At 43.4% G+C, this 25,690-nt stretch overlaps 1 protein-coding gene across 1 annotated transcript in view; it reads left to right on the forward strand.

The window, feature by feature from the left end:
* The window catches only part of LOC145861343 (voltage-dependent L-type calcium channel subunit alpha-1C), a 67,319-nt gene extending 45,372 nt beyond the window's left edge, over positions 1-21,947 (forward strand). Inside the window, exons 7-12 of the mRNA XM_082963350.1 lie at positions 3,246-3,471; positions 15,648-15,849; positions 19,875-19,995; positions 20,376-20,490; positions 20,702-20,828; positions 21,816-21,947. Coding sequence (XP_082819476.1) covers positions 3,246-3,471; positions 15,648-15,849; positions 19,875-19,995; positions 20,376-20,490; positions 20,702-20,828; positions 21,816-21,935 — 911 coding nt within the window. The 3' untranslated portion in view covers positions 21,936-21,947. The remainder of the gene's footprint in view (positions 1-3,245; positions 3,472-15,647; positions 15,850-19,874; positions 19,996-20,375; positions 20,491-20,701; positions 20,829-21,815) is intronic.
* Positions 21,948-25,690: the final 3,743 nt, after the last annotated feature.

Here is a 25,690-nt window from a genome sequence, read left to right on the forward strand (position 1 = left end):
AAATATCTTGATTAAATCATCTCTGTTGTTTAGACTTTATCATTTCTGTCCTCCTTCTTTTCACCTCTCTCCTTTATCCAATACGCTGTTGGTTTCTACACCTCACTAATCCTAAAGTAATTGTCTAGTGAAAATAATCGGACTTTTAAAAGTTAGTATTCTGGGCCTCCCGAGTGGCGCAGCGGTCTAAAGCACTGTATCGCAGTGCTAGCGGCGTTACTACAGACCCGGGTTCATTCCCGGGCTGTGCCACAACTGGCCGTGGCCGGGAGTCCCATTGGCCCAGCATTGTCCGGGTTAGGGTAGGGTTTGGCTTTCCTTGGCTCATCATGCTTTAGCGACTCCTTGTGGTGGGCTGGGTGCCTGCAGGCTGACACCGTCGTCAGTTGTACGGTGTTTCCTCCGACACATTGGTGCGGCTGGCTTCCGGGTTAAGCTGGCGGGTGTTAAGAAGCGTGGTTTGGCGGGGCGTGTTTCAGACGAGGTGAAATCGGGGGGAAAAAATACAACAAATATAAACATAGACAGTACCAGTCAAAAGTTTGGACACACCAGGTCATTCAAGGGTTTTTCTTTATTTTTACTATTTTCTACATTGTATAATAATAATGAAGACATCAAAACTATGAAATAACACATATGGAATCATGTATTGTAGTAACCCAAAAAAGTGTTAAACAAATCAAAATCTATTTTACACTCTCCAAAGTAGTCACCCTTTGCACTGATGACCGCTTTTCACACTTTTGGCATTCTCTCAACCAGCTTCATGAGGTAGTCACCTGGAATACATTTCAATGAACAGGTGTGCCTTGTTCAAAGTTAATTTGTGGAATTTCTTTCCTTCTTAATGCGTTTGAGCCAATCAGTTGTGTTGTGACAAGGTAGGGGTGGTATACAGAAGATAGCCCTATTTGGTGAAGGACCAAGTCCATATTATGGCAAGAACAGCTCAAAGAAGCAAAGAGAAATGACAGTCCATCATTACTTTAAGACATAAAGGTCAGTCAATACGGAAAATGTCAAGTACTTTGAAGGTTTCTTCAAGTGCAGTCGCAAAAATCATCAAGAGCTATGATGAAACTGGCTCTCATGAGGACCGCCACAGGAAAGGAAGACCCAGAGTTACCTCTGCTGCTGAGGATAAGTGCATTAGAGTTACCAGCCTCAGAAATAATGAATTGCACCTCAGGTTGCACCTCACAGAGTTCAAGTAACAGAAACATCTCAACATCAACTGTTCAGAGGATACTGCGTGAATCAGGCCTTCATGGTTGAATTGCTCCAAAGAAACCACTACTAAAGGACACCAATAAGAAGAAGAGACTTGCTTGGTCCAAGAAACACAACCAATGGACATTAGACTGGTGGAAATCTGTCCTTTGGTCTGATGAGTCCAATTTTGAGATTTTTGGTTTCAACCGCCGTGTCTTTGTGAGACAGATTTTCTCTGCATGTGTGGTTCCCACCGTGAAGCACGGAGGAGATGTGATGGTGTGGGGGTGCTTTGCTGGTGACACTGTCAGTGATTTATTTATAATTCAAGGCAAACTTAACCAGCATGGCTACCACAGCATTCTGCAGCGATATGCCATACCATCTGGTTTGCGCTTAGTGGGACTGTCATTTGTTTTTCGACAGGACAATGACCCAACACACCTCCAGGCTGTATAAGGGCTATTTGACCAAGATGGAGAGTGATGGAGAGCTGCATCAGATGACCTGGCCTCCACAATCACCAGACCTCAACCCAATTGAGATGGTTTGGGATGAGTTGGACCGCAGAGTGAAGGAAAAGCAGCCAACAAGTGCTCAGCATGTGTGGGAACTCCTTCAAGACTGTTGGAAAAACATTCCAGGTGAAGCTGGTTGAGAGAATGCCAAGAGTGTGCAAAGCTGTCATCAAGGCAAAGGGTGGCTACTTTGAAGAATCTCAAATATAAAGTATATTTTGATTTGTTTAATCCTTTTTTGGTTACTACATGATTCCATATGTGTTATTTCATAGTTTTGATGTCTTCACTATTATTCTACAATGTAGAAAATAGTAATGAAAAACCCTTGAATGAGTAGGTATGTCCAAACTTTTGGCTGTTACTGTATATAAATAAGTCAATATTATGTTAACTCATAGCCAAATAATGTTTTTGACTCATCCTATACTCATATTTAAAGCTAAAGCATAAATTGGACAAAAAAATCACCTCAAACTTACTGTATGTCTCAAACAGACCGTTTCAAAAGTGCTTGCTATAGGAGGATGAGCTGGCCAATCAGCGGTCTACTTGCATTAATAATTTTAATGACCGGAATACGCCCACACCATTCTGTTGTTGGGGTACGACCACACCATTCTGTTGTTGGGGTACGACCACACCATTCTGTTGTTGGTGTACGACCACACCATTCTGTTGTTGGGGTACGACCACACCATTCTGTTGTTGGGGTACGACCACACCATTCTGTTGTTGGGGTACGACCACACCATTCTGTTGTTGGGGTACGACCACACCATTCTGTTGTTGGGGTACGACCACACCATTCTGTTGTTGGGGTACGACCACACCATTCTGTTGTTGGGGTACGACCACACCATTCTGTTGTTGGGGTACGACCACACCATTCTGTTGTTGGGGTACGACCACACCATTCTGTTGTTGGGGTACGACCACACCATTCTGTTGTTGGGGTACGACCACACCATTCTGTTGTTGGGGTACGACCACACCATTCTGTTGTTGGGGTACGACCACACCATTCTGTTGTTGGGGTACGACCACACCATTCTGTTGTTGGGGTACGACCACACCATTCTGTTGTTGGGGTACGACCACACCATTCTGTTGTTGGGGTACGACCACACCATTCCAACACAGAAAAGCTTCTTTATAACGAACTTAATGACCTTTTCTGTAAGGAAAACAATTTCACTCAATTCTAGGTCATATTCCATATAAATCTGTAAATACTGGACAGTTACTTTAAGATATATAAACCCTCACCAACCTCTCTCCCTCTCTCTCTCGCCTCCTTTCTCTCTCTCTCGCTCTCTCTCTCTCCTCCCCCTTTCTCTATCTATCTCTCTCTCTCTCTCTCTCTCTCTCTCTCTCTCTCTCTCTCTCTCTCTCTCTCTCTCTCTCTCTCTCTCTCTCTCTCTCTCTCTCTCTCTCTCTCTCTCTCTCTCTCTCTCTCTCTCTCTCTCTCTCTCTCTCTCTCTCTCTCTCTCTCTCTCTCTCTCTCCTCAGACATAGCCAACAAGGTCCTGCTGGCATTGTTTACAGGGGAGATGCTGTTAAAGATGTACAGCCTGGGTCTACAGGCCTACTTCGTGTCTCTGTTCAACCGCTTTGACAGCTTCGTGGTGTGTGGAGGCATCCTGGAGACCATTCTGGTGGAGACCAAGATCATGTCCCCGCTAGGCATCTCTGTGCTGCGCTGCGTGCGCCTTCTACGCATCTTCAAAATCACAAGGTATAGTACCACTACACAGTCGCTAGGCATCTCTGTTCTGCGTACGCCTTCTACGCATCTTCAAAATCACAAGGTATAGTACCACATAACACAGTCGCTAGGCATCTCTGTTCTGCGTACGCCTTCTACGCATCTTCAAAATCACAAGGTATAGTACCACATAACACAGTCACTACTACATTAAAACTAAATAAAAGACTGTGTCCCATTCTGTGGGGTAAAGAAAGCTGGAAGACAGTTCCTATGTGTATGGATGAGTCCCAAATGGCACCCTATTCCCTAGGTAGTGGACTTCTGTTAACCGAGCCCTATTTCCTATATAGTGGACTACTGTTAAACAGAGCCCTATTCCCTATACAGTACACTACATTTCACCAGAGCCCTATTCCCTATATAGTGGACTACTTTTAACCAGAGCCCTATTCCCTATATAGTGGACTACTTTTAACCAGAGCCCTATTCCCTATATAGTGGACTACTTTTAACCAGAGCCCTATTCCCTATATAGTGCACTACCTTTGACCAGAGCCCTATTCCCTATATAGTGGACTACTTTTAACCAGAGCCCTATTCCCTATATAGTGCACTACTTTTCACCAGAGCCCTATTCCCTATATAGTGGACTACTTTTAACCAGAGCCCTATTCCCTACATAGTGGACTACTTTTAACCAGAGCCCTATTCCCTACATAGTGCACTACTTTAGACCAGAGCCCTATTCCCTACATAGTGCACTACTTTTCACCAGAGCCCTATTCCCTACATAGTGCACTACTTTTCACCAGAGCCCTATTCCCTATATAGTGGACTACTTTTAACCAGAGCCCTATTCCCTACATAGTGCACTACTTTAGACCAGAGCCCTATTCCCTACATAGTGCACTACTTTAGACCAGAGCCCTATTCCCTACATAGTGCACTACTTTAGACCAGAGCCCTATTCCCTATATAGTGCACTACTTTAGACCAGAGCCCTATTCCCTATACAGTACACTACATTTCACCAGAGCCCTATTCCCTACATAGTGCACTACTGCTGACCAGAGCCCTATTCCCTTCATAGTGCACTACTTTAGACCAGAGCCCTATTCCCTACATAGTGCACTACTTTAGACCAGAGCCCTATTCCCTACATAGTGCACTACTGTTGATCTGCTGTGGCTTTGTGAACAGCAACGTAAAAGGACCTTCCATCTAGCAACAGTCAACATGTTATCCATTACTAACACCTACAGTTTCCATCAGTCACCATCCAATGGTACTTGTCCTCTCTCCATCACACTATCCATGTTACAATACCGTATGCGGAAGGGTCGGAACACATTTTTAGTTGAGCGGATCCATTTCATTTCACAGTTAATGCGTTTTGAATTGTGGATAATGAAGTGTGCTGACAGGGTTCACTAAATTCCAATAATATAGTAATGTAGCTTTCAACTAGTTCTACTGAGGCTATACAGTACATTGGTGCTGCTGGCGGACTCCATCACACAACTGCTCTCTCCATGGTTGTGTCCCAAACGGTACCATATGCCCTGTATACAGTTGAAACTGGAAGTTTACATACACCTTAGCCAAATACATTTAAACTCAGTTTTTCACAATTCCTGACATTTAATCAGAGTAAAAATTCCCTGTCTTAGGTCAGTTAGGATCACCACTTAATTTTAAGAATGTGAAAAATCAGAAGAGAGAATGATTTATTTCAGCTTTTATTTCTTTCATCACATTCCCAGTGGGTCAGAAGTTTACATACGCTCAATTAGTATTTGGTAGCATTGCCTTTAAATTGTTTAACTTGGGTCAAACGTTACGGGTAGCCTTCCACAAGCTTCCTACAATAAGTAGGGTGAATTTTAGCCCATTCCTCCTGACAGAGCTGGTGTAACTGAGTCAGGTTTGTAGGCCTCCTTGCTCGCACACGCTTTTTCAGTTCTGCCCACCAATTTTCTATAGGATTGAGGTCAGGCTTTGTGATGGCCACTCCAATACCTTGACTTTGTTATCCTTAAGCCATTTTGCTACAACTTTGGAAGTATGCCTTGGAGTCATTGTCCATTTGGAAGACCCATTTGCGACCAAGCTTTATCTTTCTGACTGATGTCTTGAGAATGTTGCTTCAATATACCCACATAATTTTCCATCCTCATGATGCAATCTATTTTGTGAAGTGCACCAGTCCCTCCTGCAGCAAAGCACTCCCACAACATGATGCTGCTCACTCCCTGTGCTTCACGGTTGGGATGGTGTTCTTTAGCATGCAAGCCTCCCCCTTTTTCCTCCAAACATAACGATGGTCATTATGGCCAAACAGTTCTATTTTTGTTTCGTCAGACCAGAGGACATTTCTCCAAGACGTACAATCTGTCTCCATGTCCAGTTTGCAAACCGTAGTCTGGTTTTGGAGCAGTGGCTTCTTCCTTGCTGAGCGGCCTTTCAGGTTAACGTCGATATAGGACTCGTTTTCCTGTGGATATAAATACTTTTGTACCTGTTTCCTCCAGCATCTTCACAAGGTCCTTGGCTGTTGTTCTGGGATTGATTTGCACTTTTTGCACCAAAGTACGTTCATCTCTAGGAGACAGAACGCGTCTCCTTCCTGAGCGGTATGATGGCTGTGTGGGTCCCATGGTGTTTATACTTGCGTACTATTGTTTGTACAGATGAACGTGGTACCTTCAGATGTTTGGAAATTGCTCCCAAGGATGAACCAGACTTGTGGAGGTCTGCAATTGTTTTTCTGAGGTCTTGGCTGATTTCTCTTTGATTTTCCCATGATGTCAAGCAAAGAGGCACTGAGTTTGAAGGTAGGCCTTGAAATATATCCATAGGTACACCTCCAATTGACTCAAATGATGGCAATTAGCCTAACAGAAGCCTCTAAAGCCATGACATCATTTTCTGGAATTTTCCAAGCTGTTTTAAAGGCACACTCAACTTAGTGTATGTAAACTTCTGACCCCACTGGAACTGTGATACAGTGAATCTGTCTGTAAACAATTGTTGGAAAAATGACTTGTGTCATGCACAAAGTAGATGTCCTAACCGACTTGCCAAAACTATAGTTTGTTAACAAGAAGTTTGTGGAGTGGTTTAAACCCGAGTTTTAATGACTCCAACCTAAGTGTATGTAAACTTCCGACTTCAACTGTAGTGCACTACTTTAGACCAGAGGTCAAAGGTCCTCTTTCTTCTTCACTTTAAAGCCACGTGTATAACAGGTGCCTCCCTCCCTTCGTCCTGGCCACCACTACTAATCTCAGAGTTTAGTTTAACTCACCCTCCATGTTTACCTTTACCCCCTGACCCCTATTCAGAGGACACAAGAGGGGGAGAGAGGGTAGAGAGAGAGGGGAGAGGAGGAGAGATTTGGTGAGAGAGAGGAGAGATGGGGTGAGAGAGAGGAGAGGTGGAGTAGAGAGGAGAAAGGAGGGAGTAGAGAGGAGAAAGGAGGAGAAAGAGGGGAGAGGAGTAGAGAGGAGAAAGGAGGAGAAAGAGGGGAGAGGAGAGGAGGAGGGGGAGAGAGGAGCGGAGGAGGGGGTAGGGAGGAGAGGAGGTATTGGTATTTTATTAGGATCCCCAACTGTTGCGAAAGCTGCAGATACACTTCCTGGGGGTCCACACAAAACATGAAACATGACATAATACAGAACATCAATAGACAGGAACAGCTCAAGGACAGGGACTACATGAATTTAAAAAAGGCACACGTAGCCTACATATCAATACATACACGTAAACTATCTAGATCAAACCATCTAGGTCAAATAGGGGAGAGGACGTTGTGCCGTGAGGTGTTGATTTATCTGTTTTTTTAAACCAGGTTTGCTGCTCATTTGAGCAATATGAGATGGAAGGAAGTTCCATGCAATAATATCTCTATATACTGTAACTGTACACTTTCTTGAATTTGTTCTGGATTTGGGGACTGTGAAAAGACCCCCTGGTGGCATGTCTGGGTGGGGTAAGTGTGTGTGTCAGAGCTGTGTGTAAGGTGACCTTGCAAACAATTTTCACAATAATGTTTCTAATAAAAATAAGTGATGCAGTCAGTCTTTCCTCAACTCTTAGCCAAGAGAGACTGGCAGCATAGTATTTATATCAGCCCTCTGATTACAATGAAGAGCAAGACGTGCCGCTCTGTTCTGGGCCAGCTGCAGCTTAACTAGGGTCTTTCTTAGCAGCACTTGACCACATGGCTGGACAATAATCAAGATAAGACAAAACTAGAGCCTGCAGGACTTGCTTTGTGGATTGTGGTGTCAAAAAAAGCACAACATGTTTTTATTACAGACAGGACCTCTGCCCATCTTTACAACCATTTAATCTATATGTTTTGACCATGACAGTTTACAATCTAAGGCAACGCCAAGTAATTTAGCCTCCTCAACTTGTTCAACAGCCACACCATTCATTACCAGATTCAGCTGAGGTCTAGAGCTTAGGGAATGATTTGTACCAAATACAATGCTCTTAGTTTTAGATATGTTCAGGACCAGTTTATTACTGGCCATCCATTCCAAAACTGACTGAAACTCCTTGTTCAGGGTTTCAGTGACTTCATTAGCTATGGTTGATTCATTCTATAGCTAGAGGACTCCTGACATCTCCAGGAGTGATGAATATAATGTTGTTGTCTAGTACTGTCTTTCTGCTAGCTAGGGGCCGACTACTTTAAGTGCTACCGGTCTTCCCAGTGTTGACCTCCTTTTTACTAGAGGCTGTTCTCCTACTAATCTCACTGCAACCTCCCTCCAGATCTCTGTTCTCCTACTAATCTCACTGCAACCCCCCTCCAGATCTCTGTTCTCCTACTAATCTCACTGCAACCCCCCTCCAGATCTCTGTTCTCCTACTAATCTCACTGCAAACCCCCCTCCAGATCTCTGTTCTCCTACTAATCTCACTGCAACCCCCACTCCAGATCTCTGTTCTCCTACTAATCTCACTGCAACCTCCCTCCAGATCTCTGTTCTCCTACTAATCTCACTGCAACCTCCCTCCAGATCTCTGTTCTCCTACTAATCTCACTGCAACCCCCCTCCAGATCTCTGTTCTCCTACTAATCTCACTGCAACCTCCCTCCAGATCTCTGTTCTCCTACTAATCTCACTGCAACCCCACTCCAGATCTCTGTTCTCCTACTAATCTCACTGCAACCTCCCTCCAGATCTCTGTTCTCCTACTAATCTCACTGCAACCCCCCTCCAGATCTCTGTTCTCCTACTAATCTCACTGCAACCCCACTCCAGATCTCTGTTCTCCTACTAATCTCACTGCAACCTCCCTCCAGATCTCTGTTCTCCTACTAATCTCACTGCAACCCCCCTCCAGATCTCTGTTCTCCTACTAATCTCACTGCAACCCCCCTCCAGATCTCTGTTCTCCTACTAATCTCACTGCAACCTCCCTCCAGATCTCTGTTCTCCTACTAATCTCACTGCAACCCCCCTCCAGATCTCTGATCACTACTTTGTTTCCTTTTCTGTCTCCCTTTCCTCCAACCCTAGCCACTCAGCCCCTACCTTCTCTCTCTCTCTCTCTCTCCCACTACTATCTCCTCTTCTATCCTAACATCTCTCCCTTCTGCTAAATTCTTCTCCCTCCTGTCTCCGGATTCTGCCTCTTCAATCCTACTCTCCTCCCTTTCCGCATCCTATGACTCGCACTGTCCCCTTACTTCCCGGCCGGTTCGGCCCTCCCCTCCTGCTTCGTGGCTAAGGGACTCATTGCGAGCTTACAGAACAGGGCTGCAGGCAGCTGAGCGAAAATGGAGGAAAACTAAACTTCTGGAGGACTATCATCCCTTTCACACCCTCCTCTCTACCTTCTCTTTCTCTGTATCTTCTTCTAAAGCGACTTTCTACCACTCTAAATGTCATATGTCTGCCTCTAACCCTAGGAAACTCTTTTCAACCTTGTCCTCCCTCCTTAATCCTCCACCCTCTCCCTCCTCCCTCTCTGCGGAAAAAGGTTGACGACATCTGCTACTCATTCACTCAGCCTATTGAGTCCACTGGTCTCCCTCACACAGAACTACCCTACGCCTTGACCTCTTTCTCCCCTCTCTATCCAGATGACTTCCTGTTGTCTGGCTACCCGACAACCTGCCCACTCGATCCCATCCCCTTCTCCGTTCTCCAGACCATCTCTGGAGACTTTCTCCCATTCCTCAATTCCCTCATCAACTCATCCCTGACAACTGGCTACGTCTCCTCTGACTTCAAAATGGCCCGAGTTGCTTCCCTCCTCAAGAAACTTGACTCATCTGACGTCAAAAACTATAGATCTGTATCCCTTCTTTCTTTTCTTTCCAAAATACTTCAGCGTTCTGTCTCTGATCAACTTCCTCGTTATCTCTCTCAGAACAATCTTCTTGACCCTAACTAGTCAGGCTTCAGGACGGGTCACTCAACCGAGACTGCTCTTCTCTGTGTCACGGAGGCTCTCCGCACTGCCAAAGCTGACTCACTCTCCTCTGTTCTCATCCTCCTAGATCTATCCACTGCCTTCGACACCGTGAACCATCAGATCCTCCTCTCAACCCTCTCAGGGCTGGTTGTCTCAGGCTCTGTACACTCTGCATCCTATCTGGCAGGCCACTCCTACCAGGTGACATGCAGAGGATCTGTGTCTGCACCACATACTCTCACTACTGGTGTCCCCCAGGGCTCGATTCTAGACCCTCTTCTCTCTATACACCAAGTCACTCGGCTCCGTCATATCCTCACATGGTCTCTCCTATCATTGCTATGCAGATGACACTCAACAACTTTTCACCTTCCCGCCTTCTGACACCAAGGTGGCAACACACATCTCTGGTTGCCTGGCTGATACCTCAACTGGGATGTCAGCCCACCACCTAAAGCTCAACCTCGACAAGATGGAACTGCTCTTCCTCCCGTGGACGACCTGCCCGCTCAAAGACCTCTCCGTCACGGTTGACAACTCCACAGTGTCACCCTCCCAGAGTGCAAAGAACCTTGGTGTGGCCCTGGACAACACCCTGTTGTTCTCTGCAAACATCAAAACAGTGACCTGTTCCTGCAGGTTCATGCACTACAACATCCGTAGAGTAAGACCCTACCTCACACAGGAAGCGGTGCAGGTCCTAATCCAGGCACTTGTCCTCTCCCGTCTGGACTACTGCATTTCGCTGTTGCCTGGGCTCCCTGCCTGTGCCATCAAACCCCTGCAACGGAACAGCAAGAGGAACTGCCCCTCCCTACCTTCAGGCTCTGATCAAACCCTACACTCCAACCCGAGCACTCCGTTCTGCCACCTCAGGTCTCTTGGTCCTCCCACCCCTACGGGAGGGCAGCTCCCGCTCAGCTCACTTAGTTCTTCTATGTCCTGGTACCCCAATGGTGGAACCAGCTTCCCCCTGAAGCTAGGACAGCAGAGTCCCTGGTCATCTTCCCAAAACATCTGAAACCCTACCTCATCAAACAGTATCTTACATGATCCTCCTCCTCACCTCAAAAAAACTTAACCAGGACTTGCACTTGACCCCCCCCCCCAACTCTACTGATAGCTACGTTATTGAAAAAAAATGACTTTATATGGCTGTGATATGTGGTTGTCTCACCTCAGTATCCTTCCATCTAAGTTGTCAATGTCAGGAGGTTTGTCATTATTGATTGATAACAATAATGTTTTCACACACTAACTTTACAAAATTCAAACTTAAAATGTTTTTAGTTCATTATTAGTTTTTCTATGGATGAATATGATGGCTCACTGTTCGTTGTTGACATTTTTCTGCCTAAGTTTGCCCACTTTGCCAATGAACTAATCATTCAAATAATTGCCAACATCAAATGGTTTTGTGATTAATAAGCTATCTGATTCGATGAAAGATGGAGTTGAATTTGTCTTTCTGCCCATAAAACTTTTTTTCTCCATCATTCTTTAGATCATTGATCTTGGCTTCATAATACAGTTACACATAATTTCTCAATTTGCAGTAAGTCAGCCAGTCAGATGTGCAGACAGACATATTATCTCATTTCAACCATACAGTTTTTCACTTCCTCATCAATCCATGCAGTTCTAACTGTCAGTTTAACAGGTACATGCTTATCAATAATCGGAAAGAAGCAATTTCACAAAGTGCAGCGTCTGGATGCTCCGTATTAATCACATCAGACCAACAAATATTTTTAACATCATACACACTCCTTTGTATGATCTCTTATACACTGTTTTAGCCCAGCTGTTGGAACCTTTTTTTAGGGGGTAGATCAGATAGATTGTAGCTTCCATCTATGTAATTGTCTGCATCATTTCTAATCCCCCATATATATATATATTTTCATATGTGTTATTTCATAGTTTTGAAATCTTCACTCTTATTCTACAATTTAAAAAATTGTACAAATAATTAAAAACCTTTGAATGAGTTGGTATGTCCAAACTTTTGACTGGTGCTGTATAATAGCAACACCTCCCCATAAGTATCCCTGTCTCTTCTATAGATGTTATATCCTTGTATTGCTACTGCTAAACTCAGCAAAAAAAGAAATGACCCTTTTTCAGGTCCCTGTCTTTCAAAGATAATTCGTAAAAATCCAAATAACTTCACAGATCTTCATTGTAAAGGGTTTCCCATGCTTGTTCAATGAACCATAAACAATTAATGAACATGCACCTGTGGAACGTTCGTTAAGACACTAACAGCTTACAGACGGTAGGCAATTAAGGTCAGTTATGAAAACGTAGGACACTAAAGAGGCCTTTCTACTGACTCTGAAAAACACCAAAAGACAGATGCACAGGGTCCCTGCTCATCTGCGTGAATGTGCCTTAAAAATGCTGCAAGGAGGCATGAGGACTGCAGATGTGGCCAGGGCAATAAATTGCAATGTCCGTACTGTGAGACGCCTAAGACAGCGCTACAGGGAGACAGGACGGACAGCTGATCGTCCTCACAGTGGCAGACCACGTGTAACAACACCTGCACAGGATCGGTACATCCGAACATCACACCTGCGGGACAGGTACAGGATGGCAACAACAACTGCCCGAGTTACACCAGGAATGCACAATCCCTCCATCAGTGCTCAGACTGTCCACAATAGGCTGAGAGAGGCTGGACTGAGGGCTTGTAGGCCTGTTGTTAGGCAGGTCCTCACCAGACATCACCGGCAACAATGTCGCCAATGGGCACAAACCCACCGTTGCTGGACCAGAGAGGACTGGCAAAAAGTGCTCTTCCCTGACGAGTCACGGTTTTGTCTCACCAGGGGTGATGGTCTGATTCGCGTTTATCGTTGAAGGAATGAGCGTTACACCGAGGCCTGTACTCTGGAGCGGGATCGATTTGGAGGTGGAGGGTCCGTCATGGTCTGGGGCGGTGTGTCACAGCATCATCGGACTGAGCTTGTTATCATTGCAGGCAATCTCAACGCTGTGCGTTACAGAGAAGACATCCTCTTCCCTCATGTGGTACCCTTCCTGCAGGCTCATCCTGACATGACCCTCCAGCATGACAATGCCACCAGCCATACTGCTCATTCTGTGAGGGATTTCCTGCAAGACAGGAATGTCAGTGTTCTGCCATGGCCAGCGAAGAGCCCGGATCTCAATCCCATTCAGTACATCTGGGACCTGTTGGATCGGAGCGTGAGGGCTAGGGCCATTCCCCCCAGAAATGTACGGGAACTTGCAGGTGGCTTGGTGGAAGAGTGGGGTAACATCTCACAGCTAGAACTGGCAAATCTGGTGCAGTCCATGAGGAGGAGATGCACAGCAGTACTTAATGCAGCTGGTGGCCACACCAGATACTGACTGTTACTTTTAATTTTGACCCCCCCTTTGTTCAGGGACATATTATTCCATTTCTGTTTGTCACATGTCTGTGGAACTTGTTCAGTTTATGTCTCAGTTGTTGAATCTTGTTATGTTCATACAAATATTTACACATGTTAAGTTTGCTGAAAATAAATGCAGTTGACAGTGAGAGGATGTTTATTTTTTTGCTGAGTTTATATCATCAAATGAATTATCTAAGTGAGTTTCAGAAATGGCTAATATATGAATGTTATCTGATGTTAGCAAGTTATTGATTTCATAAACCTTATTTCTACGGCTACATATATTAATATGGGCTATATTCAGCCCTTCTGTCACGGTTGTCGTAGGATGAAGCGGACCCAAAGTGCAGCGTGATTATCGTTCCACATATTTTATTGAACTGTGAAACTATGCAACACAACAACAAACCGTGACGCAGCGGTGAACCATGCACTAACTCAAAAACAATCTCCCATCTGGTCTCTTCTCTCTCTTCTCTCTACACATCCTGTCAGCATGGGCCTGTGACTGTCCGGTCTCTTCTCTCCCTTTCTCTACACATCCTGTCAGCATGGGCCTGTGACTGTCTGGTCTCTTCTCTCCCTCTCTCTACACATCCTGTCAGCATGGGCCTGTGACTGTCTGAATGCTGGCCTGCTAGACTGACACCCCCTATGGTCCAGTGGTGGCTGGTGGCACTTCAAATCGGAGGACGGGCTCATAATAATGTCTGGAATGGAACAGTATCAATCACATGGTTTCCATGTGTTTGATAGCACTCCATCGATTCCATTCCTGCCATTATTATAAGTCGTCCTCCCCTCACCAGCCTCCTCTGCTATGGTCCCACTACGTTTCCCCTACCTACTGTACCAGTCCATGCAGTCACTGTTCAGTCTCACTGCTCTTCTCCAAGCCTGGTGGGTCCCTCAGTCTAATCAAAAGCATGCTCAGTACAGTACTACACCAGCCCTCAGTCCAATACAGTACTACACCAGCACTCAGTCCAATACAGTACTACACCAGCCCTCAGTCCAATACAGTACTACACCAGCACTCAGTCTAATACAGTACTACACCAGCCCTCAGTCCAATACAGTACTACACCAGCACTCAGTCTAATACAGTACTACACCAGCACTCAGTCTAATACAGTACTACACCAGCCCTCAGTCCAATACAGTACTACACCAGCACTCAGTCTAATACAGTACTACACCAGCCCTCAGTCCAATACAGTACTACACCAGCCCTCAGTCCAATACAGTACTACACCAGCACTCAGTCCAATACAGTACTACACCAGCACTCAGTCCAATACAGTACTACACCAGCCCTCAGTCCAATACAGTACTACACCAGCACTCAGTCTAATACAGTACTACACCAGCCCTCAGTCCAATACAGTACTACACCAGCACTCAGTCCAATACAGTACTACACCAGCACTCAGTCCAATACGGTACTACACCAGCACTCAGTCCAATACAGTACTACACCAGCACTCAGTCCAATACAGTACTACACCAGCACTCAGTCCAATACAGTACTACACCAGCACTCAGTCCAATACAGTACTACACCAGCCCTCAGTCCAATACAGTATTACACCAGCACTCAGTCCAATACAGTACTACACCAGCACTCAGTCCAATACAGTACTACACCAGCACTCAGTCCAATACAGTACTACACCAGCATTCAGTCCAATACAGTACTACACCAGCACTCAGTCAAATACAGTACTACACCAGCCCTCAGTCCAATACAGTACTACACCAGCACTCAGTCCAATACAGTACTACACCAGCCCTCAGTCCAATACAGTACTACACCATGTTTTTGCGTGGTCAAGTTCACTCATTGAAGCGGAGTTGAAGTTAGCTGATGCCTTGGTTCGGTGCTGCCTCAGCTCTCACAGGAAGTGTTGCTCTCTGTCACTAGAAACTCTCAGTGAAGCCAGGTACGAGTGAAGCTACCATGGCCTATGTTGTCACAGAGGGAATAAGAGCACTGGCCCTTTAATAACATGGCACGATACAAAACGGTCTCTGAACAGAACTCAGAGCTACAGACAGGATCACAATCCAGTGCTATAGCCCTTTCTCTCACCTGCTGCCTCCTGGGTACTGTAGTCAACGGTAGTAACTGTGACAGCTCTGTGGGTTGAGTGCCACTGTAGTCATTGCTCTGTGGTGTCTTGGGTATTGTAGTTCGGATGCTGACTCCAACTCTCTATCTCTCCCTCTCTCGCTCTATCTCCCTCTCCCCCTCTCCCTCTTCCTCTCCCTCTCTCTCTGTCTCCCTCTCTCTCTATCTCTCTCCCTCCCTCTCTCTCCCTCTCCCTCTTTCTCTCTCCCTACATTCTCTCTTTTTCTCAGGTATTGGAACTCTCTGAGTAACCTGGTGGCATCGCTGCTTAACTCTGTTCGCTCCATCGCCTCCCTGTTACTGCTACTCTTCCTCTTCATCATCATCTTCAGCCTGCTCGGCATGCAGCTCTTCGGAGGCAAGTTCAACTTTGACGAGACGCGCCGGTCAACCTTCGACAACTTTCCCCAGTCGCTGCTCACCGTCTTTCAGGTAGGGAGAGAAGGGAAAATGATGGAGAATCTGTTTGGTTCTATTGTACTCTATTATGATCTAGTTTACTCTACTGTACTCTATTATACTGTAGTCTACTCTACTGTACTCTATTATAATCTAGTCTACTCTACTGTACTCTATTATACTGTAGTCTACTCTACTGTACTCTATTATACTGTAGTCTACTCTACTGTACTCTATTATACTGTAGTCTACTCTACTGTACTCTACTGTACTCTATTATACTGTAGTCTACTCTACTGTACTCTATTATAATCTAGTTTACTGTACTCTGTTATACTATAGTCTACTGTACTCTACTGTACTCTATTATACTGTAGTCTACTCTACTGTACTCTATTATAATCTAGTTTACTGTACTCTATTATACTGTAGTCTACTCTACTGTACTCTATTATACTGTAGTCTACTCTACTGTACTCTATTATAATCTAGTTTACTGTACTCTATTATACTATAGTCTACTGTACTCTACTGCACTCTATTGTACTGTAGTCTACTCTACTGTACTCTATTATGATCTAGTTGACTCTACTGTACTCTATTATACTGTAGTCTACTCTACTGTACTCTATTATAATCTAGTCTACTCTACTGTACTCTATTATACTGTAGTCTACTCTACTGTACTCTATTATACTGTAGTCTACTCTACTGTACTCTATTATACTGTAGTCTACTCTACTGTACTCTACTGTACTCTATTATTCTGTAGTCTACTCTACTGTACTCTATTATAATCTAGTTTACTGTACTCTATTATACTATAGTCTACTGTACTCTACTGTACTCTCTTGTACTGTAGTCTACTCTACTGTACTCTGTTATAATCTAGTTTACTGTACTCTATTATAATCTAGTTTACTCTACTGTACTCTATTATACTATAGTCTACTCTACTGTACTCTATTATAATCTAGTTTACTGTACTTTATTATAGTCTAGTCTTCTCTACTCTACTATATTGTACTCTAGTCTAGTCTACTGTACTCTATTGTACTGTAGTCTACTGTACTATATTATACTCTAGTCTAGTCTACTGTACTTTATTATAGTCTAGTCTTCTCTATTGTACTCTATTATACTGTAGTCTACTCTACTATACTCTATTATACTCTAGTTTACTGTACTATATTATACTCCAGTCTAGTCTACTGTACTCTATTATACTCTAGTTTACTGTACTCTATTATACTCTAGTTCACTGTACTCTATTATGCTCTAGTCTACTGTACTCTATTATACACTAGTCTTCTGTACTCTATTATACTTGAGTTTACTGTACTCTAATATACTCTAGTCTACAGTACTCTATTATACTCTAGTCTACTCTACTGTACTATATTGCACTCGAGCCAACTGTACTCTATTATACTCTAGTATACTGTACTCTAGTATACTATAGTCTAGTCTACTGTACTCTATTATACTCTAGTCTTCTGTTCTCTATTATACTGTAGTATACTGTTCTCTATTATACTGTTTCCTACTCTACTGCACTCTACTATACTCTAGTCTAGTCTACTGTTCTCTATTATACTCTAGTCTACTGTACTATATTATACTCTATTATACTCTTGTATACTGTACTATATTATACTCTAGTCTACTGTACTCTATTATACTCTAGTATACTGTACTCTATTATACTCTAGTATACTGTACTATATTATACTCTAGTCTACTGTACTCTAATATACTCTAGTCTACTCTACTATACTATATTATACTCGAGTCTATTGTACTCTATTATACTCTAGTATACTCTACTCTATTATACTGTAGTCTACTATACTGTACTCTATAATACTGTACTCGTTTATACTGTAGTCTACTTTACTCTGTTATACTGTAGTCTACTGTACTGGACTCTATTATACTCTAGTCTACTGTACTGTACTATATTATACTCTAGTCTTCTCTACTGTACTCTGTTATACTGTAGTCTACTGTATTGTACTCTATTATACTTTACTCCACTCTACTCTATTCTCAAGGTCCAGTCATTTGAGTAACTGTAACATTCTTGTTGTCTATGGTGCCTATGGTGAATAGTTTTGTCTATGGTGAATAGTTGTTGTCTATGGTGCCTATGGTGAATAGTTGTTTCCTATGGTGAATAGTTGTTGTCTATGGTGAATAGTTGTTGTCTATGGTGAATGGTTGTTGTCTATGGTGAATAGTTGTTGCCTATGGTGAATAGCTGTTGTCTATGGTGCCTATGGTGAATAGTTGGTGCCTATGGTGAATAGTTGTTGTCTATGGTGAATAGTTGTTGTCTATGGTGAATAGTTGGTGCCTATGGTGAATAGTTGTTGTCTATGGTGAATAGTTGTTGTCTATGGTGAATAGTTGGTGCCTATGGTGAATAGTTGTTGTCTATGGTGAATAGTTGTTGTCTATGGTGAATAGTTGTTGTCTATGGTGAATAGTTGTTGTCTATGGTGAATAGTTGGTGTCTATGGTGAATAGTTGGTGCCTATGGTGAATAGTTGTTGTCTATGGTGAATAGTTGTAGTCTATGGTGAATAGTTGTTGTCTATGGTGAATAGTTGTTGTCTATGGTGTGTATGGTGAATAGTTGTTGCATATGGTGAATAGTTGTTGCCTATGGTGAATAGTTGTTGTCTATGGTGAATAGTTGTTGTCTATGGTGCCTATGGTGAATAGTTGCTATCTATGGTGAATAGGTGTTGTCTATGGTGAATAGTTGTTGTCTATGGTGAATAGTTGTTGTCTATGGTGAATAGTTGTTGTCTATGGTGAATAGTTGGTGTCTATGGTGAATAGTTGTTGTCTATGGTGAATAGTTGTTGTCTATGGTGCCTATGGTGAATAGTTGTTGTCTATGGTGAATAGTTGTTGTCTATGGTGCCTATGGTGAATAGTTGCTATCTATGGTGAATACTTGTTGTCTATGGTGAATAGTTGTTGTCTATGGTTAATAGTTGTTGTCTATGGTGAATAGTTGTTGCCTATGGTGAATAGTTGGTGCCTATGGTGAATAGTTGTTGTCTATGGTGAATAGTTGTTGTCTATGGTGAATAGTTGTTGTCTATGGTGAATAGTTGTTGCATATGGTGAATAGTTTCTATCTATGGTGAATAGTTGTTGTCTATGGTGAATAGTTGTTGTCTATGGTGAATAGTTGTTGTCTATGGTGTGTATGGTGAATAGTTGTTGCATATGGTGAATAGTTGTTGCCTATGGTGAATAGTTGTTGTCTATGGTGAATAGTTGTTGTCTATGGTGCCTATGGTGAATAGTTGCTATCTATGGTGAAAGGTGTTGTCTATGGTGAATAGTTGTTGTCTATGGTGAATAGTTGTTGCCTATGGTGAATAGTTGTTGTCTATGGTGAATAGTTGTTGCCTATGGTGAATAGTTGTTGTCTATGGTGAATAGTTGTTGTCTATGGTGAATGGTTGTTGTCTATGGTGAATGGTTGTTGTCTATGGTGAATAGTTGTTGTCTATGGTGAATAGTTGTTGTCTATGGTGAATAGTTATTGTCTATGGTGAATAGTTGTTGTCTATGGTGAATAGTTGTTGTCTATGGTGAATAGTTGTTGTCTATGGTGAATAGTTGTTGTCTATGGTGAATGGTTGTTGTCTATGGTGAATGGTTGTTGTCTATGGTGAATAGTTGTTGTCTATGGTGAATAGTTGTTGTCTATGGTGAATAGTTGTTGTCTATGGTGAATAGTTGTTGTCTATGGTGAATAGTTGTTGTCTATGGTGAATAGTTGTTGCCTATGGTGAATAGTTGTTGTCTATGGTGAATAGTTGTTGTCTATGGTGAATAGTTGTTGCCTATGGTGAATAGTTGTTGCCTATGGTGAATAGTTGTTGTCTATGGTGAATAGTTGTTGTCTATGGTGAATAGTTGTTGTCTATGGTGAATAGTTGTTGCCTATGGTGAATAGTTGTTGTCTATGGTGAATAGTTATTCATGTTGTAGTTTTCCTCCTTCATCTGTTGTTCCTGTGTGTGTGTTCTCAGATCCTGACAGGTGAGGACTGGAACTCAGTGATGTATGACGGCATCATGGCCTACGGAGGGGCGTCCTTCCCAGGGATGCTAGTCTGCATCTACTTCATCATCCTGTTCATCTGTGGAAACTGTATCCTTGTAAAGAACAGATGTGTGTAAGGCCTTTCACACTGACAGAGGACATGATGCTTTATATCCAGAACCATCAGCAGGATGATTGTTCTCCTGTCATCCCAGTTCATTGTAATACCACTGGTATGGTATCTCAGATGTTTCCTCAATGACTAGGAGTAGCCTGAAATCCAAACCATATAAGGTAAGACAGAGTGATATTCAGTTTGGATTCCAGGCTACTCAAGTATCAGGGTTGATTGTTGTCAACTCAACTCTTCACTCAGTCATGTCACCCAGGTGTTTTGTTCTACACAACATGGTGAGTGATAAGCTGACACTTCATTGTTTGCTAGCTGAAGCCATACTCCACTTCCTTGACTCCACCTCCCTGACCAGATATCCTGCTGAATGTCTTCTTGGCCATCGCCGTGGACAACCTGGCTGATGCTGAGAGTCTGACGTCAGCACAGAAGGAGGAGGAGGAGGAGAAGGAGAGGAAGAAGCTGGCCAGGTAATTTGCATGATGTGTGTGTGTGTGTGTGTGTGTGTGTGTGTGTGTGTGTGTGTGTGTGTGTGTGTGTGTGTGTGTGTGTGTGTGTGTGTGTGTGTGTGTGTGTGTGTGTGTGTGTGTGTGTGTGTGTGTGTGTGTGTGTGTGTGTGTGTGTGCATCCACATCCATTCAAGTGTGTATGCCTGAGTGGTTTTGCTCCATTCTGACACAGAACGGCCAGTCCGGAGAAGCGTCATGTCAATGAAAAGCCCCCGATGATCGAGGCAGAAGAGAAGAAGGAGGAGAAGATTGAGCTGAAGTCCATCACCTCAGACAGAGAGACAACCAATGCCACCAAGGTATGTCTCAGACACACCTGTCCTCGTTAGACACACCTGTCCTTGTTAGATACACCTGTCCTCGTTAGACACACCTGTCCTCGTTAGACACACCTGTCCTCGTTAGACACACCTGTCCTCGTTAGACACACCTGTCCTCGTTAGACACATCTGTCCTCGTTAGAAACACCTGTCCTCGTTAGATGCACCTGTCCTCGTTAGATACACCTGTCCTTGTTAGATATACCTGTCCTCGTTAGATACACCTGTCCTCGTTAGACACACCTGTCCTCGTTAGACCACCTGTCCTCGTTAGACACACCTGTCCTCGTTAGAAACACCTGTCCTCGTTAGATATACCTGTCCTCATTAGATGCACCTGTCCTCGTTAGATACACCTGTCCTCGTTAGATATACCTGTCCTCGTTAGATATACCTGTCCTCATTAGATGCACCTGTCCTCGTTAGATATACCTGTCCTCATTAGATGCACCTGTCCTCGTTAGATACACCTGTCCTCGTTAGATATACCTGTCCTCGTTAGATACACATGTCCTCATTAGATATATCTGTCCTCATTAGATACACATGTCCTCGTTAGATATACCTGTCCTCATTAGATATACCTGTCCTCATTAGATGCACCTGTCCTCGTTAGATACACATGTCCTCGTTAGATATACCTGTCCTCGTTAGATATACCTGTCCTCGTTAGATATACCTGTCCTCGTTAGATACACATGTCCTCATTAGATATACCTGTCCTCCTGACTGGAGACACCAGTCCTCCGAAGTTGTATTGTAATATTATCTAGTCATGTCAATACTTCACTTTACAGATTCAACAATATAAAATATGTTTGGTTTAGTTAGTATCAGTCTAATTCTTCATCTGTAAAAATACATGTCTACTCTCAGCAGGTGGTATGGTGTTTCCTTTTAAAAGTAGTGTCACTAGTTCTGTCAGTATTGAGGCTGATGTGGAGCTGTGTTACTGTGTTTTGACAGATCAACATTGATGAGTACCAAGTAGATGTGAATGAAGAGAAGAACCCGTATCCAGCTAATGATTTTCCAGGTACCACTGTACCGGTAATAAAAAGTAAGCCGGACCTTTCTAAGGGCTGAACCACACTGGACAACAAGCAGGAGCAGAGAACCAAATCACATCAAAACATTAAGAGACTTCCACACTCAAATCAGGACATTCACAACATTATGTTGTTCTGGTTCTCTCTCTCTTTTGTCTGCTGTGCTTTGCCCCTGTTGATGCTAGAATGTTGTGTGAGGGGGTGTTGATATTAGAATGTTGTGTGAGGGGGTGTATTGATGCTAGAATGTTGTGTGAGGGGGTGTATTGATGCTAGAATGTTGTGTGAGGGGGTGTTGATATTAGAATGCTGTGTGAGGGGGTGTTGATATTAGAATGTTGTGTGAGGGGGTGTTGATGTTAGAATGTTGTGTGAGGGGGTGTTGATGTTAGAATGTTGTGTGAGGGGGTGTTGATGCTAGAATGTTGTGTGAGGGGGTGTTGATGCTAGAATGTTGTGTGAGGGGGTGTTGATATTAGAATGCTGTGTGAGGGGGTGTTGATGTTAGAATGTTGTGTGAGGGGGTGTTGATGCTAGAATGTTGTGTGAGGGGGTGTTGATGCAAGAATGTTGTGTGAAGGGGTGTATTGATGTTAGAATGTTGTGTGAGGGGGTGTGTTGATATTAGAATGTTGTGTGAGGGGGTGTATTGATGTTAGAATGTTGTGTGAGGGGGTGTTGATATTAGAATGTTGTGTGAGGGGGTGTGTTGATGTTAGAATGTTGTGTGAGTGGGTGTGTTGATGTTAGAATGTTGTGTGAGGGGGTGTTGATGCTAGAATGTTGTGTGAGGGGGTGTATTGATATTAGAATGTTGTGTGAGGGGGTGTTGATGCTAGAATGTTGTGTGAGGGGGTGTTGATGTTAGAATGTTGTGTGAGGGGGTGTTGATGCTAGAATGTTGTGTGAGGGGGTGTTGATGCTAGAATATTGTGTGAGGGGGTGTATTGATGTTAGAATGTTGTGTGAGGGGGTGTATTGATATTAGAATGTTGTGTGAGGGGGTGTTGATGTTAGAATGTTGTGTGAGGGGGTGTATTGATGTTAGAATGTTGTGTGAGGGGGTGTATTGATGTTAGAATGTTGTGTGAGGGGGTGTGTTGATGTTAGAATGTTGTGTGAGGGGGTGTGTTGATGTTAGAATGTTGTGTGAGGGGGTGTGTTGATGTTAGAATGTTGTGTGAGGGGGTGTTGATGCTAGAATGTTGTGTGAGGGGGTGTTGATGCAAGAATGTTGTGTGAAGGGGTGTATTGATGTTAGAATGTTGTGTGAGGGGGTGTGTTGATATTAGAATGTTGTGTGAGGGGGTGTATTGATGTTAGAATGTTGTGTGAGGGGGTGTTGATATTAGAATGTTGTGTGGGGGGGTGTTGATTTTAGAATGTTGTGTGAGGGGGTGTTGATGTTAGAATGTTGTGTGAGGGGGTGTATTGATGTTAGAATGTTGTGTGAGGGGGTGTTGATGTTAGAATGTTGTGTGAGGGGGTGTATTGATGTTAGAATGTTGTGTGAGGGGGTGTATTGATGTTAGAATGTTGTGTGAGGGGGTGTTGATGTTAGAATGTTGTGTGAGGGTGTGTTGATGCTAGAATGTTGTGTGAGGGGATGTTGATATTAGAATGTTGTGTGAGGGGGTGTATTGATGTTAGAATGTTGTGTGAGGGGGTGTATTGATGTTAGAATGTTGTGTGAGGGGGTGTATTGATGTTAGAATGTTGTGTGAGGGGGTGTATTGATGTTAGAATGTTGTGTGAGGGGGTGTATTGATATTAGAATGTTGTGTGAGGGGGTGTATTGATGTTAGAATGTTGTGTGAGGGGGTGTGTTGATATTAGAATGTTGTGTGAGGGGGTGTATTGATGTTAGAATGTTGTGTGAGGGGGTGTGTTGATATTAGAATGTTGTGTGAGGGGGTGTATTGATATTAGAATGGTGTGTGAGGGGGTGTTGATGTTAGAATGTTGTGTGAGGGGGTGTATTGATATTAGAATGTTGTGTGAGGGGGTGTTGATGCTAGAATGTTGTGTGAGGGGGTGTTGATATTAGAATGTTGTGTGAGGGGTGTATTGATGTTAGAATGTTGTGTGAGGGGGTGTTGATGCTAGAATGTTGTGTGAGGGGGGGTATTGATGTTAGAATGTTGTGTGAGGGGGTGTATTGATATTAGAATGTTGTGTGAGGGGGTGTATTGATGTTAGAATTGTGTGAGGGGGTGTATTGATGTTAGAATGTTGTGTGAGGGGGTGTGTTGATATTAGAATGTTGTGTGAGGGGGTGTACTGATGTTAGAATGTTGTGTGAGGGGGTGTATTGATATTAGAATGTTGTGTGAGGGGGTGTTAATGTTAGAATGTTGTGTGAGGGGGTGTATTGATATTAGAATGTTGTGTGAGGGGGTGTATTGATGTTAGAATGTTGTGTGAGGGGGTGTATTGATATTAGAATGTTGTGTGAGGGGGTGTATTGATGTTAGAATGTTGTGTGAGGGGGTGTATTGATGTTAAAATGTTGTGTGAGGGGGTGTATTGATATTAGAATGTTGTGTGAGGGGGTGTATTGATATTAGAATGTTGTGTGAGGGGGTGTATTGATGCTAGAATGTTGTGTGAGGGGGTGTATTGATGTTAGAATGTTGTGTGAGGGGGTGTTGATATTAGAATGTTGTGTGAGGGGGTGTGTTGATATTAGAATGTTGTGTGAGGGGGTGTTGATGTTAGAATGTTGTGTGAGGGGGTGTATTGATGTTAGAATGTTGTGTGAGGGGGTGTATTGATGTTAGAATGTTGTGTGAGGGGGTGTGTTGATGTTAGAATGTTGTGTGAGGGGGTGTTGATGTTAGAGTGTTGTGTGAGGGGGGTATTGATGTTAGAATGTTGTGTGAGGGTGTGTTGATGTTAGAATGTTGTGTGAGGGGGTGTGTTGATATTAGAATGTTGTGTGAGGGAGGTATTGATGTTAGAATGTTGTGTGAGGGGGTGTTGATGCTAGAATGTTGTGTGAGGGGGTGTATTGATGTTAGAATGTTGTGTGAGGGGGTGTATTGATGTTAGAATGTTGTGTGAGGGGGTGTTGATTTTAGAATGTTGTGTGAGGGGGTGTTGATGTTAGAATGTTGTGTGAGGGGGTGTATTGATGTTAGAATGTTGTGTGAGGGGGTGTTGATGTTAGAATGTTGTGTGAGGGGGTGTATTGATGTTAGAATGTTGTGTGAGGGGGTGTATTGATGTTAGAATGTTGTGTGAGGGGGTGTTGATTTTAGAATGTTGTGTGAGGGGGTGTTGATGTTAGAATGTTGTGTGAGGGGGTGTATTGATGTTAGAATGTTGTGTGAGGGGGGGTTGATGTTAGAATGTTGTGTGAGGGGGTGTTGATGTTAGAATGTTGTGTGAGGGGGTGTATTGATGTTAGAATGTTGTGTGAGAGGGTGTATTGATGTTAGAATGTTGTGTGAGGGGGTGTTGATGTTAGAATGTTGTGTGAGGGTGTGTTGATGCTAGAATGTTGTGTGAGGGGGTGTTGATATTAGAATGTTGTGTGAGGGGGTGTATTGATATTAGAATGTTGTGTGAGGGGGTGTTGATATTAGGATGTTGTGTGAGGGGGTGTATTGATGTTAGAATGTTGTGTGAGGGGGTGTTGATGTTAGAATGTTGTTTGAGGGGGTGTGTTGATGTTAGAATGTTGTGTGAGGGGGTGTGTTGATGTTAGAATGTTGTGTGAGGGGGTGTATTGATGTTAGAATGTTGTGTGAGGGGGTGTATTGATGTTAGAATGTTGTGTGAGGGGGTGTA

Source organism: Salmo salar, chromosome 17, assembly GCF_965601325.2.
Source record: "Salmo salar chromosome 17, fSalSal1, whole genome shotgun sequence".
Classification (NCBI taxonomy): Eukaryota; Metazoa; Chordata; class Actinopteri; order Salmoniformes; family Salmonidae; genus Salmo; species Salmo salar.